This window comes from Grammomys surdaster, unplaced genomic scaffold (assembly GCF_004785775.1).
Source record: "Grammomys surdaster isolate TR1022 unplaced genomic scaffold, NIH_TR_1.0 126679, whole genome shotgun sequence".
NCBI classification, from domain to species: Eukaryota; Metazoa; Chordata; class Mammalia; order Rodentia; family Muridae; genus Grammomys; species Grammomys surdaster.
The window spans coordinates 1,947,677-1,961,067 of NW_021621467.1; the positions used below are offsets into that span (position 1 = coordinate 1,947,677).

The 13,391-nt window shown below is 36.4% G+C and overlaps 1 protein-coding gene across 3 annotated transcripts in view; it reads right to left on the reverse strand.

The window, feature by feature from the left end:
- Positions 1–5,395: 5,395 nt before the first annotated feature.
- Arl13b (ADP ribosylation factor like GTPase 13B) overlaps positions 5,396–13,391 on the reverse strand; it is a 56,153-nt gene continuing 48,157 nt past the window's right edge. For 2 of the 3 annotated variants that reach the window (XM_028761162.1, XM_028761161.1), the window contains one exon: positions 5,436–7,441. In XM_028761162.1, coding sequence (XP_028616995.1) covers positions 7,365–7,441 — 77 coding nt within the window. In that variant the 3' untranslated portion in view covers positions 5,436–7,364. Of the gene's footprint in view, positions 7,442–13,391 lie in introns of all 3 variants that reach the window. The other variant, XM_028761160.1, reaches the window with a different exon arrangement.

Sequence of the window (13,391 nt, forward strand, 5' to 3'; positions counted from 1 at the left end):
ACACACACACACACACACACACACACACACACACACACACACACACACTCATGACCAACTCTCTCCTAACCTTCATGGACCTCCTTCCTAAATACCTCCCATGCTAGTCATGTCAGCAGCCAAAGGCTTCCATGACTTCTCTTCCTACTCAGGTCGAATTTTAATAAGTTTTGGTGAGATGAGCAGTTTTTCTTCTGTAGAAATAAAAAAGTAACCTCGACCCCATCACAATACCTTCCTTGATTTCTATTCTGATTTAGGACATCCTTGTAATATACAGGATGATCTAATTCAGCAGTTTTTTTTCTATAATCCAATGCCTTTCGGCAGCTGTGATTCCTGTTTCATTAGCGTTTAAAGATAATAAGGCATTGTTTATTATCTCTAGGGGTCCTTATCTTCCCCCCTTTTTTGTTTAAAAGCATCGCTTTTAATTAGATCTTTTCACAATTGCTTGCCTTGTAAGATTATGAGGAATTCCTATAATATGTTTTCTATCATGTAAAAACTTGTTATTAGAAACATAAGTGGGTGCATTATTGGTTTTAATTTATAATGGTATCCTCATGATATTTATTGTTTGTAATAAGTGTGTGACTATAGAATCTGCCCTTTCAGAACGTAAGGCCCATTGAAAACCTAAAAAAGTATCAATAGTATGATGTATATTTTTAGCTTTCCAAATTCTGTTAAATGTAATACATCCTTATGCCAAATTTCACTTCTTTGTTCACATTTAAGATAGTTGATTGCATGTAAAGGAATTTGATTATATAAGAAACAATTGAGACAGATTCTTTTTTGTTTGTTTGTTTTTGTTTTTCAAGATAGGGTTTCTCTGTGTAGTTCTGGCTGTCCTGGAACTCACTCTGTAGACCAGGCTGACCTCGAACTCAGAAATCCGCCTGTCTCTGCCTCCCAAGTGCTGGGATTAAAGGCATGTGCCACCACCGCCCGGCTGAGACAGATTTTTAAAACTAATTTCCATAGCTTTTTGCCATGTTACTGAGAACCTCTTATTTAAATCTTTATTGTTAACGTGGCGCATTTCATGAAAATTTGATGCTTTGGATACATTTCCCATTAATAATTGATATATTACATCATTCACTTGTATTAGTGGTCTGGACGATCCAGTATGAGAGTGAATATGAGTTATATACAATGGGTAATTTCTGTCTCCAATTGCCTGTTGAAATTCTGTAAGTAATAAGGTTAATTCTGAGTTATCAGGAAAATATTCAGCAGTTTCTATATGTAAAACAACTCCTTCTCATATTGAGATTCAGTAATTATGTTGAGAGTTTCAGGAAAACCTAATATCATGAGACTTTTATATAATTCTGATTCTGAACAGAATAGAGACTTTGAACTACTTTAATTATGATTCCTGATTTATAACCTGCCATTCCTAATTTATTTGCGTCAGTGTTAAATGTTAAAGGTCAAAGAATTTGGTGATTTTTTTTAACTATCTGTGCAAGAATCCACTAAGTCCTTTTTATAGATTAAAACCTATTTATTGTTAATGTTTCCTTAGTAATTACTGCAAACTGTCTGCCAGTTATCATCAATTATCCATAATTGTGTAATTCGAGCCTTTGTATGTGGGACTACACACAACCTCTGTTGGATCAATTCCTGTCAACTGACAAAGTCTTATTCTGCTTTTAGTAATTAATTCAGAAACCTTTTCTATATAGTTTTTTAATCTTTTAGTCTGTTTTTATGCCCAAAAAAATCCGTTCTAAAATATGATCTTCTCTTTACAAAATTAGGAGACCGAGTGAAGGGTAAAACAGCTATCTATAGTCATGTTCAGGGTCTAATCTGCCCATAGGCATCTTGTAATCTCTATTGTACCTGGATTGTATTGTTTCTTTCTGCTCCAGCTGTACATTTTTGTGAAATACTTAAATTTGAATAACTTTGTAGGGCTTGAAACAAATTACTTAACTCTTGAATAGTTAAACCAATAATAATAGAGTGTAACCAGTTATTATCCCAATAGTTTTTGAAAACCATTAAGAGTATGTAATTTATCTCCTCTGACCTGAACTTTTCGTGGATATTTTTGTTGACTCAGTTTAAATCCTAAATAATTTATAGAATTTCCATTCTGTATTTTTTTCAGGTGTAATCTATAGTCCCCAGTACAGATAAGATAATATCTTTTGTGTTTCATTAAATATCTTTTCTAAGGTAACTGTATCAGAATGAACCAATAAAATATCAATGTATGATGCTGAATATCAAATTAAAATAATTTTTAAGATTTTTAATTATGTGTGTGCATACACACACACACACACACACACACACACACAAAGCAATGCAACAGCCCTCAGAACCCAGAGAGGGTTTCAGATCACTGGAATTGGAGTTAGAGCCAGTTTTGAATTATCTGGCATGGAAGCTGAGAATACAATACAAGATTCTGCAAGAACAGCACATATCTTAAATCTCTGAGAAATCTCCAAAACTCCAACATAGTTTCAGTTAGAGACCATTTAGTTAAATAAAATATTCACTAGGTGAACTTTCCTAGGCTGTTGAGAGCTTTCGTAAATTCTAAACTTGCACTAAAAAACATTTAAAAGTTTCTGCTTGCAGAAAACATGGCATGGGGCCAGAGAGAAGGTAGCATGCTGGTCGTTAAGAGCATAAGTTGCAATGGAGGAGTGTTCCCTTTTCTCCACATCCTCATCAGCATGTGCTGTCTGTCCCTTCAGTTTTTGATCTTAGCCATTATGACTGGTGTGAGGTGGAATCGCAGGGTTGTTTTGATTTGCATTTCCCTGATGACTAAGGATGTTGAACATTTCCCTCAAGTGCTTCTTGGCCATTCAAGATTCCTCTGTTCAGAATTCTGTTTAGCTCTGTACCCCTTATTTTAAATTGACTTATTATTTTGGAGTCTAACTTACTGAGTTCTTTATATATTTTGTTATTATATTTATATATTGTTTTATATTTTTGTTATATGTTGTTATTATTGAATGTAGGGTTAGTGAAGATCTTTTCATAATCTGTAGGTTGCTCTTTGTCCTATTGACAGTGTCCATTGCCTTACAGAAGCCTTTCAGTTTTATGAGGTCCCATTTAACAAGTTTTGATCTTATTACCTGAGCCATTGGTGTTCTGTTCAGGAAATTTTCTCCTGTGTCAATGCGTTCAAGGCTATTTCCCACGTTCTACATTGCAAGTGGTATTGTAAATTTGTATAACCAGTCTAGAAATCAATCTGAAAACTGAAAATAGTTCTACCTGAAGATACAACTAAATCACTCCTGGGCATATACTCAAAAGATGCTCCACTGCTCCTGGGAATATACCCAAAAGATACTCCACCATATCAAAAGGACACATGCTCCATTATGCTCATAACAACCTTATTCATAAAAGCCAGAAACTGGAAGCAACCCAGATGTCCCTCAACTGAAGTAGAGATAAAGAAAATGTGGTTCATTTATATAATGGAATACTATTTAGATACTAAAAACGAGGACATCATGAATTTTTCAGGCAAATGGACAGAACTAGAAAATATCATCCAGAGTGAGGAACCCAGACCTGAAGGAACATGCATGGTATGTACTCACTGATAAGTGGATATTAGTCAAAATGTACAGAAAACCCATGATACACCCCACAGACCTCAAGAAGTTAAACAAGAAGAAAGATCCAAGTGAGGATGCTTAAATCCCAGTTGAAAGTGAGAATAAAATAATTATGGGAGGAAGAGGAAGGAAGAAACCTGTGTGGCAGAGGGGAAATGGGCAGGATCAAGTATGGAAAGGTCAAGAAGGCCAGGAGAATGAATGGAAACATGCAGCTGCCAGGGGTTGGGGTGAAAAGAATCTCTAGAAAGTCCCAGAGACCTGGGATGACGGAGGCTCCAAGGACTCAACGGTGGGATGACCTTAGCTGAAATGCCCAACAGTGGGGAGATGGAACCTGAAGAGTCCACTTCTAGTAGTTAGACAAGGGTCTCTAGTGGAGGCACAGGGACACCAACCCACCTTCAAAATTTCTGACCCAGAATTGTTCTTGTCTAAAAGAAATCCAGGGACAAAAATGGAGAAGAGACTGAAGGAATGGCTGACCAGTGACCAGCCCACCTTGGTGGAACCAAACAATGAAACTATTATTGATGCCATGTTATGCTTGCAGACAGGATTCTAACATGGCTGTCCTCTGAGAGGCTCTACCAGCCACTGAGACATACAAATACTCACAGGCAAGCACTGGATGAAGGTCAGGACCCCTATGGAAGAGTTAGGGGAAGGCTTCAAGGAGCTGAAGGGTATGGCAACCCATAGGAAGATCAACAGTGTCAACTAACCAGGACCCCAGGGAGTTCCCAGAGACTAAGCTACCATCCAAAGAGCATATATGGGCTGGTCCAAGACCCTTGTTGCAGAGGACTGCCTTGTCTGGCCTCAGTGGGAGAAGATGCCCCTAATCCTGTAGAGCCTTGCTGCCCCAGGGTGGCAGGGTACAAGGGGACACCCTCTTGGAGGTGAAGGGGATGGGTGAATTTTCAAGGAGGGACTAGAAGGGGGGCAACATTTGGGATGTAAATAGATAAAATGATAAATTTTTAAAAAGAGCATTAGTTGCTATTCCATAGTTCCTGAGTTTAAGTGCTCACACAGCAGCTCAAGACCATGTAATTCTAATTCCAAGGGATTCAAGAGCTCTCTCTCTCTCGCTCTCTTGCTCTCTCTCTCTCTCTCTCTCTCTCTCTCTCTCTCTCTCTCTCTCTCTCTCTCTCTCTCTCTCTCTCTCTCTCTTTCTCACACACACACACACACACACACACAAACTCAATGCAAGCAAAACACCCATACAGATAAAAAATTAGAATTCAAAAAAGAAAACAGCACTTAATTCATAAAAATTATACATTTGCTATATAAGCGCACATGGAATTACCTTGTAAATAAGTTAAAATGTATCTTTTGGGCAGTAGGATTGACAAAATACTGGGAACTAGCAATAAAAGCAAAGTACAATGTTGTTTCACACATCCTTTAAATAGTTTCCATATAAAACAAGAAGTATGTTAATTTAACAATTAAACTCTTTCCACGGTAATAAAAAAAAAATCATCTGGTTAGCTAAAGAAAATCATTTAAAACCACCAAAGAAAGAGAAATGGTGAGCTGTGGAGATGGCTCAGCAGTTAAGAACACTGACTGCTCTTCCAGAGGTCTTGAGTTGAATTCCCAGCACCAGCAGTCACATGGTGACTCACAACCATCTGTAATGGGATCTGATGCCCTCTTCTGGTGTGTCTGACAATAGCTACAGTGTGTTCATATATATATATACATATATATATATATATGATAGATGGATAAAATCTATTTTTTAGAAATCCTTTAAAAAATAGAGAAATGGTATATTGTAAATAATTTTTTTATTGTGTGAAATGTTATAATTCATGATGAATAAGAATGAAAATATATAATATAACAAAATAAGCACTGAAATATTAAAATCTGACAGGATTTACAAAACAGTTTTTAAAGGATTTTTTTATACAGCTTTAAGAAAACATATTAATTTTTGAGAGTGCCATAGAAAACATCGATTCCGGTTTATGTTACATTCAATTTCAAAATGGTTTTCATGAAATAGTAGGTAATTATTGTACTTTAGAGTTAACACGGGTAGGAAGGAAGAATATCTTCAAGCCAGATGAACATTAAAAGATAGCAAACGTTTAAGTTTAGTTTTAAAAGGGAATTTAAATATTATAAAATGAACCAAGATGAGCACGTTTTCCTCTAAAATCCAGTTAAGAGTTTACATTCTGTCTTGTGTTTCTCTTATGCGAGCCACCTGTTAATTCTGCATATGGGTTTTGCATAGAAATGAAACCTTTTTTCCCCCTCAATGTGTGAGGTAGGTACCATGCACAAGCTCATAGAAACTCTACCAGTGCTGACTAGCATCATGTGACCTGATTGATCCGGGTCCAGGTTGCTAAAGTGTGAACACAACATATTGTAAACATTTAAAAAGCAAATGATCAGATCAATCTACCTTAGGTGGACTTATATTCAGAAACCAGTGTATGTCCACTGCCGGAATATGGTACCAATCTTAACAGGGTTATAAGGGACTTGATCTTTGTTATGTTCACCTTGACTGAAAGGCATGCCTCCAATTGAATATTACATTATAAATCGATTTTTAAACTATCTCTACAGGTTTTGGTAAAAGGCAGATGGACAGAGAGCCTTATTGGCACTCAAGAGCAGAACAAGTGTTGTCATTAAAAATTAAGAAGTCATGTTAGAACTAGTGCTTCATGAAAGGACTTGAGCAAATAGTTTCAAATGTATGGCTGTGTTGGCTGGAAATCTGAAGTCTCCAGACCTGCAGGAGCCTTTACAGTCTTTAATTTCATGGCATGAACAAAGGAAAATCAGCCAAAGCAGCGAATGAAGCTGCTAACAGAGAGCATGCAGAGGGCCCTGGAGCTCAGAAAATGTCTGGTCCCTTTGGGGGCTCTATCAGGACTTTAAATCATATCTCACAGGACACATTTTTATTAATTTCAAAAATTTAGTTGTTTTCGTAAAGGTATCTCACATGTCTTAACATTTATTGAGATCATTACCAAGGAAAAGAAACAGCAACAACAGAACTGAATTCTCTCCTTGGGTACAACTTTGCAATCATGTAATTTCATAGATTAAAGATCTGAGAATTTGCTTTTTAAAATAGTAACTATTTTAAAATTATATAAAGATAGAGTGTAAATTTTAGAAACAATGTTATCACAAAACATACCTGCTTGTATACCTCATGTGTTCAGGAAATCAACTTTCTATCCAGATAATTTAAACAGAGCATCTGTAGAAAGTGCACAGTCAATACAATATCAAACTTAAACAAATGGTTTAGAAAAAAAATATAAAAATAGTTAAAATTTAGGTTATAAATTCCCAGGAATTCCCCTTTCATGTACATGTATCTTATAAAACATGTTTAATGCATAGAAATACAGATTATTAAATAATCAGGTATGTAGAGTCCATTGGCTCAACTTCTGAGGTTTTTCTTTAGGAGTATGTCCAAAAGTCGGGATTTGTAAACCAAAGAATCAATACCATGACTTGCTAACTTGGCCAGATGCTCTTGTCAGCTACTGGTCATTTTGTTTCCTTTCTGCTTTAACCACAGAACATGGAGAAGTAAATCATCAGGTCAAGTTCTTGGGTATTCTTCCCTCCCTGAAATCATTATGGTTGTCGTGCCCCAGTCATCGTGATTCAGGGCTTTTCTGTTTTGGGGAAAGGTCTCAGTTCATCTTGCTGATATTAGAAAGACCAACCCATACGATTTGGTTATGAGATCATGTCCTGAGCATCACCATTAGGTCTCTGTCGCACAGCCAGGGGAGGCAGCGGCTTCCCATAGAAATCTACAGAGGAAGGAAATGAAAAACGTGAAACACTATGGTACTCATATCTTTCACTGCTAGTTGTTTTCCATCCACCATCTTTAAAAGACTGACATGCAGGCAATTCTCAAGCGAATAGATAGATGGGGAAGACAGAAAACAGAAACAAACTAAATCCAAGGACATCTGAATGAATTCAAAACATAACTAGAGTCAATTCTAAATGACAGGTAAAATGTTGTATCAAATAGACATACTTATAGGATTTATTATACATTCACATTACAAAACAAATATAAAATACTGAGAATCTACACTATCTGCTGCTAAGACCTTGTCAGTCACAATTTGTACACACCACGTACTCTTTCTAGTGATCATTACATCTACATATTTTAGGAGAAGCAGACTGGCCTTTATGCCTAATACTTCCACAATTCTGTGCTTTAGTAACTATATTGTATAAAATGGTCTTTCCTTTTGAGTGTGTGAAATACCGGGAAATGAACCCTTGTGCATACTAGGTAAGCACTCTGATTATGGAGCCACATTCCCAGGCCCTCTCCTTCCATTTGTAATAATTTATAGTCTTTCAAAAATGTCACAGTTATTTATTTTGATGTTTGTGTACAAATAACTTGTGGGAGTTGGTTCCCTCCTTCAACTATATTGGTCCTGGAGATCAAACTCAGATCTTCAGGCTTGGCAGCATAATGAAACTTAATCAGCTAAGCCAACTCATGGGCTCACATTTCTGTTTCTTACTTTGCCACAAACTAGATTATAAACCTAATGCCATATTTAAGTCATCATAAATTATTATCTAGAATATTACCTCCAAATTATTTTAGAAGCACAACTGTTTAAGAGCATTTAAAATTAATACAATAGAAACAAAATGGAGGAATTATTTTTCAAGGGAATTGTAAATTCCAAACACAAATTAAGACACTAAGGTCCCTTAACCAGTATGAATGCAATATTATAACCACAACAACTTAAAGGTATGGATTTCAAGACCACAGGCAGACCTAAGTTCAAACCTTGATTCTGCAGCGTAGTGGCACAGAAGCTTCAGCTCCTATCTAATGTGATTTTGCCTTATAGGCATTTGGAAGAACTGAAATCACAAACAACAATAGCACTGTTATAATGAAAATTAGAAGATATATTCAATTATTTTGATGACTTTAAAAATATTTTTATTAAAAGACCAAATGCATGGACATAGCATGACTTTTTTCTTCTGAAAAAAATAGTATGCTTTTGTAGTGAGCTTTGTATCACTTCTTTATAAAAATCAAAATCATTCTATATGACAGAGGATTTTAATTGTCTAAACATGTTCATAGTGGTTATCAAACATTTTTACAGTGAAACCTGGAGAGTAGTAAAAGGATACACAAATTGTTATCATCCTTCAAAATTTGAAATGTTGACAATATTCTTTAATCTGTATTATCTGGTATTTTTGACCACCAGAAATTCTGATTCATTTTTTATAATGTGGAATATATAACTCATTGATAAAATACAGATTGAAAGTGTTTACAAAACAAACACAGATTCTATTCCATGTCTCTTTTTTAAATTTTTTTAAAGATTTATTTATTTATTATGTATACAGTGTTCTGTCTGCATATATGTCTGAAGGTTGTGAGCCACCATGTGTTTGCTGGGAATTGAACTCAGGACCTCTGGAAGAGCAGTCAGTGCTCTTAACCTCTGACCCATCTTTCCAGTCCCTTCATGTCTCTTTGAATGTCTCTGTCCTACCTGTTACACAAAGCACGCTTTGTAAGTGATCAAAGTGATATAGAAACAATCAAGCTCTTACCAAAGCAGATGACTATAATCAAAGTTAGACTCTCCCTCATGCTGCTTTCAATCTGACTATGGCAATTGTTCAACTCAGTAAGGTTGAACTCACGAACCACATGCACTTGATTTTAATTATTCACTAGCTCATCACATATCACACACATCTACTGTGTATGTCATTACACTTTTGTCCACATACTTCTATATATAATGGGAAAAGACATGTGTTCAAAGTTAATAAAAAAACAAGAGGGGGTGTGGAGATGGCTCTGAGGCTCAGATCACTAGCTGTTCATCCAAAGGACTGGGGTTCATTTCCTGACAACCATAAGATGGCTCACAACATAAATCTGTAACTACAGTTCCAGGAGATCTGATGCCCTCTTCTGACTACCACAGGCACACACACATGGTATACAGACATACTTGCAGGCAAAACATTTATACACATAATTTTTTTATAAGTTACATCAATGTAACATTTTACCTATGTATTAAATAAATATTAGCTCTTGAAATTTTACTAATAGTAAGCCTTAGTATTTTAAATATATGTAAGATTTTAAGTATTTAGCCAAAGGCCAGAATTCCATTTTCAATGTTTTTTATCATTTAAAATTTCTTCTTACCCACACTATGTAGCTTGATGCCATTTTTCAAACAACTATTGTTATTGTCTATCTCTGGTTTGCTGTTCCGGTCTCTCTTCTTTAGACAGGCTCTCATGTAGCTTAAGCTGACCTGGAACTCCCACTCCTCTTGTCTCAGCCTTCAATGGTGCTAGGACTATAGATAGACTTACTTGTGAATCCTGTTTCTCCTCCCCCTTCTTATTCTTTGAATCCCTAGCTCTGTTGCCACTTTCCATAACTGCCCACAGAGTTTCTGAATAGTATTCCAATTTTGTATTAAGGAACCTATTGTCATAGATACTACAGTATATCAGAGGACTATTTTTTTCTATTAAACTGGGTAAAGTACATAGTATTATTCATGTTGACATAAGAACTTTTAGCTGATGTCAAATATAAAATACGCACTGATGTTTTTTGGGTCTGAAATGACACCTCCACCTTGCCCCAGCTCATGTTTCAATATATTAGTCGTGAACTGGCGGTGCTGCCGGTTTGAAGGCTGTGGAACCTACAGAAAATCAGTAGCAGAGGAATGGAGTCCTTGTGTGATGAGTATGATTATCTAGTTCTCAGACCTTTACATCTTAGGATGTTTTTAGGATCAATGCAAAAGAGTTTGGAGCTACTGGCTAAAGAAACCCTAGAATGCTATAAATACAGAACAATGGAAATTCTGCTAGACATCAGCAAGATGAGGAACACATCTGGATGAATGCAACAGAAATGCATTCCATGAAGGCCATGGGCATGGGGGTTCTGAAAAAACAAGCACTCTACTGGAATTGAGTAAGAGGTCATTTGTACCACATTATGCAAAGAATCTGACCACATCCTCTCCATCCTGAATTCATAAGTGATAGACTATTGCATTTGGTGTTTAACATCCAGGCTGGGAAATGGTTATTGTTAGATGCTTCCAGCCAGTTTATACAAGAACGGAGAGCACAGAGTGGACCAGGAAGACAGAAGCAGCAGCTTGGCCTGGAAAAGGGAAGGAGTGCTTTTAACACAGAGTTAGTGCACACACTGTAGGCCTGACTGCTAAAGGGATTAGGACCATGAAGGAGAAGCTACATACTTCATACACTGCACTGTAACAATAGAAAAAGTAAACTGAAGCCTATAGATACAGAGAAGGTTATAGAATGTAAAAGTACAAACTCACTAGAAAGACTTTCATTTACAAAGACAGAACAGAAAAGGTGACCTATGGAAAAAAGCCACCTCCAGAAAGACTTTGTAGCAAGGCAGACACACTCAGAGTACTACAGTCATAATCTGTAAAAGTTCAGCACTGTCTTCAGATGGCAGCAGAACTTGTAACTGTCCTTGTGGTGAAGGTTCTGCAGGCATACAGAATGCAAGAGTTATAGGATCATTGAAGCCTCTGGGGAGTTGCAGAGAGCAGCAAGGGCATGCTTAGTAATGGCAGATTTCTGACAATAGGGACCACAAAGCCCCAAAGACCACCACGAAGATGAAGCCTAGGCAGCTACAGTGGAAATGCCAGAACGTACGATGCCTATTGAAAAACACTGCAGGCACTGGGGACCACCCAAGAGAAAAGCCATGCTTGCTGCAAATGGCAAAGCTGTAGGTGCAGGGCAGAGTAAGACCAGTGGAGCTGACATCATACCACTGTGTGACCTGTATGGTGTACACAAATCTTCAAGATGTAGTATTTGCCCTATTAGGCTTTGGTCTTGCTTCAGATCCATCTGAAAAGGGAATGTTTATTCTTGCAATTTTATACTGGAAGTATGTAACTTTCTTTTTTATTTTAGGTGGCTTACAACTAAGAGACTGTCTAGTATTTCAGAAGAAACTCTGAACTTCAGAATCTGAATAATGCTGGACCTGGTCAGAATACATGAACTTCTCAAGTTCCAGTGAATGGGTCTGCACTGACATGGACATGAACTAGCAGGTCCAGAAATAGCAGGTTAAATTTTCATTCAGAACTGCCCCTATGTGTGAGGATCCCTGCGAGTGACACTGTTTTAGCACCATCAGGAGAGGAAGTAGGTAATTAGGGACATCTTCTAAAGGCCACCCATAGATCGAGTCCTCTCTGCTGTCTGTCTGCTGCCATGTCATCAGGTTGCCACTGCCAGCTCTCTGCTCCAGGGACTAAGCTATTCTGCTATGGCTTGCCTTCCATGGAGAAAAAAATCCTTCAGTAGCCATGAACCAAACTATATGTGTTTCTAGTAAGATGTTTTGTCTGGTATTCTGTCAGAGTATTGTGTATCATGACTAAGATAGGTGCTTAAAACTTGAATTCAGTAAGAAAAAATATTGGTCTTGTGAAAAATTATTTTTCTATATATGTATATGCATGCATATAAATGGATAAATTGTAATACTATCTTCTCTTACTGAATATGTAAATTGATAATGTATTTTAATGTGACTAAATTCAGGTTATATAATAAAATAGGATCTAACCTACTATCAATAAAAATATTACAGTATAAAAATCAATAAATAAAATAGAAATAGGTAATCTACTGGAACGATTATATCAGGCCCTCTCATACAGGCTAAGAAGAAACTCATCTACAAATACACAGTTTCTAATATTCACTAATGATTAAGTACAACCCATTAGTGACCTGTAGAGTGTTCTACAAAGAAAAGCAAGAAGTAGGCTTGAATACTTTTGAATAATATGTTTCAGTTTGACATGGGGAAGGTTTTCACAATGCTTTTTCTAAGGATTGAATGACTTTTTTACTAAGTGATCTTTTTAGGAAACAAAGTTCTAGTAAGTTAGCAGATGAAGTGTACTGGATGCTCTGAATGAACAAGTGTATGGAGCTACAATTAGACTTCTTATTTTATACTTTGGGAAGAATATAAAAGCCTCAATTTATGGTCAGAAATGACACTTGCCTGTGAATATAACTATTTTTTCCTGGACGTTATTTCTTGGGGTTCTAATGCAGTGCACTGAATGGATTACAGCTACAATGATTTATTTCATCAAGAGTGTTTTCTAAATTCAATAAAGCCTTTGAGAGAATTTCTGTTTAGCCTAATTTTATTTGGCTTACTAATTTGGTCTCTCATTTGATACATTGTGTTGATCTAGACTTCATTTTAATGTTTAGTTATAGACACTGTTATGAGCAAAGAAAGCAATTATGTTCATTATCACAATGTACTGAACATAGGCATGAACTGACAGTTTTCTAGCATAGTAAGTAAAACCCCAGTTGCTGGAAATATTTCTCATATAAAAGATCTATAAAAGATTATTATGAACAAACACAAGAATGAATCTTTATATATTTGTACTGAGATGAAAAAAAAGTCAAATTAAATAGCTGTAAGGCACATTTAAAGATTTAAAAAAAATGAGGTAAAATGAAAGTATAATGGAAAAGATGGTAGTGGGTCTGAAAGCTACCAAAAATAAAATCCTGCAAACGTGAAGTTACAAGAGAGCGAACAGTGGATGCAGTATGCACAGCAGTGGATGCAGTATGCACAGCAGTGGATGTAGTATGCAC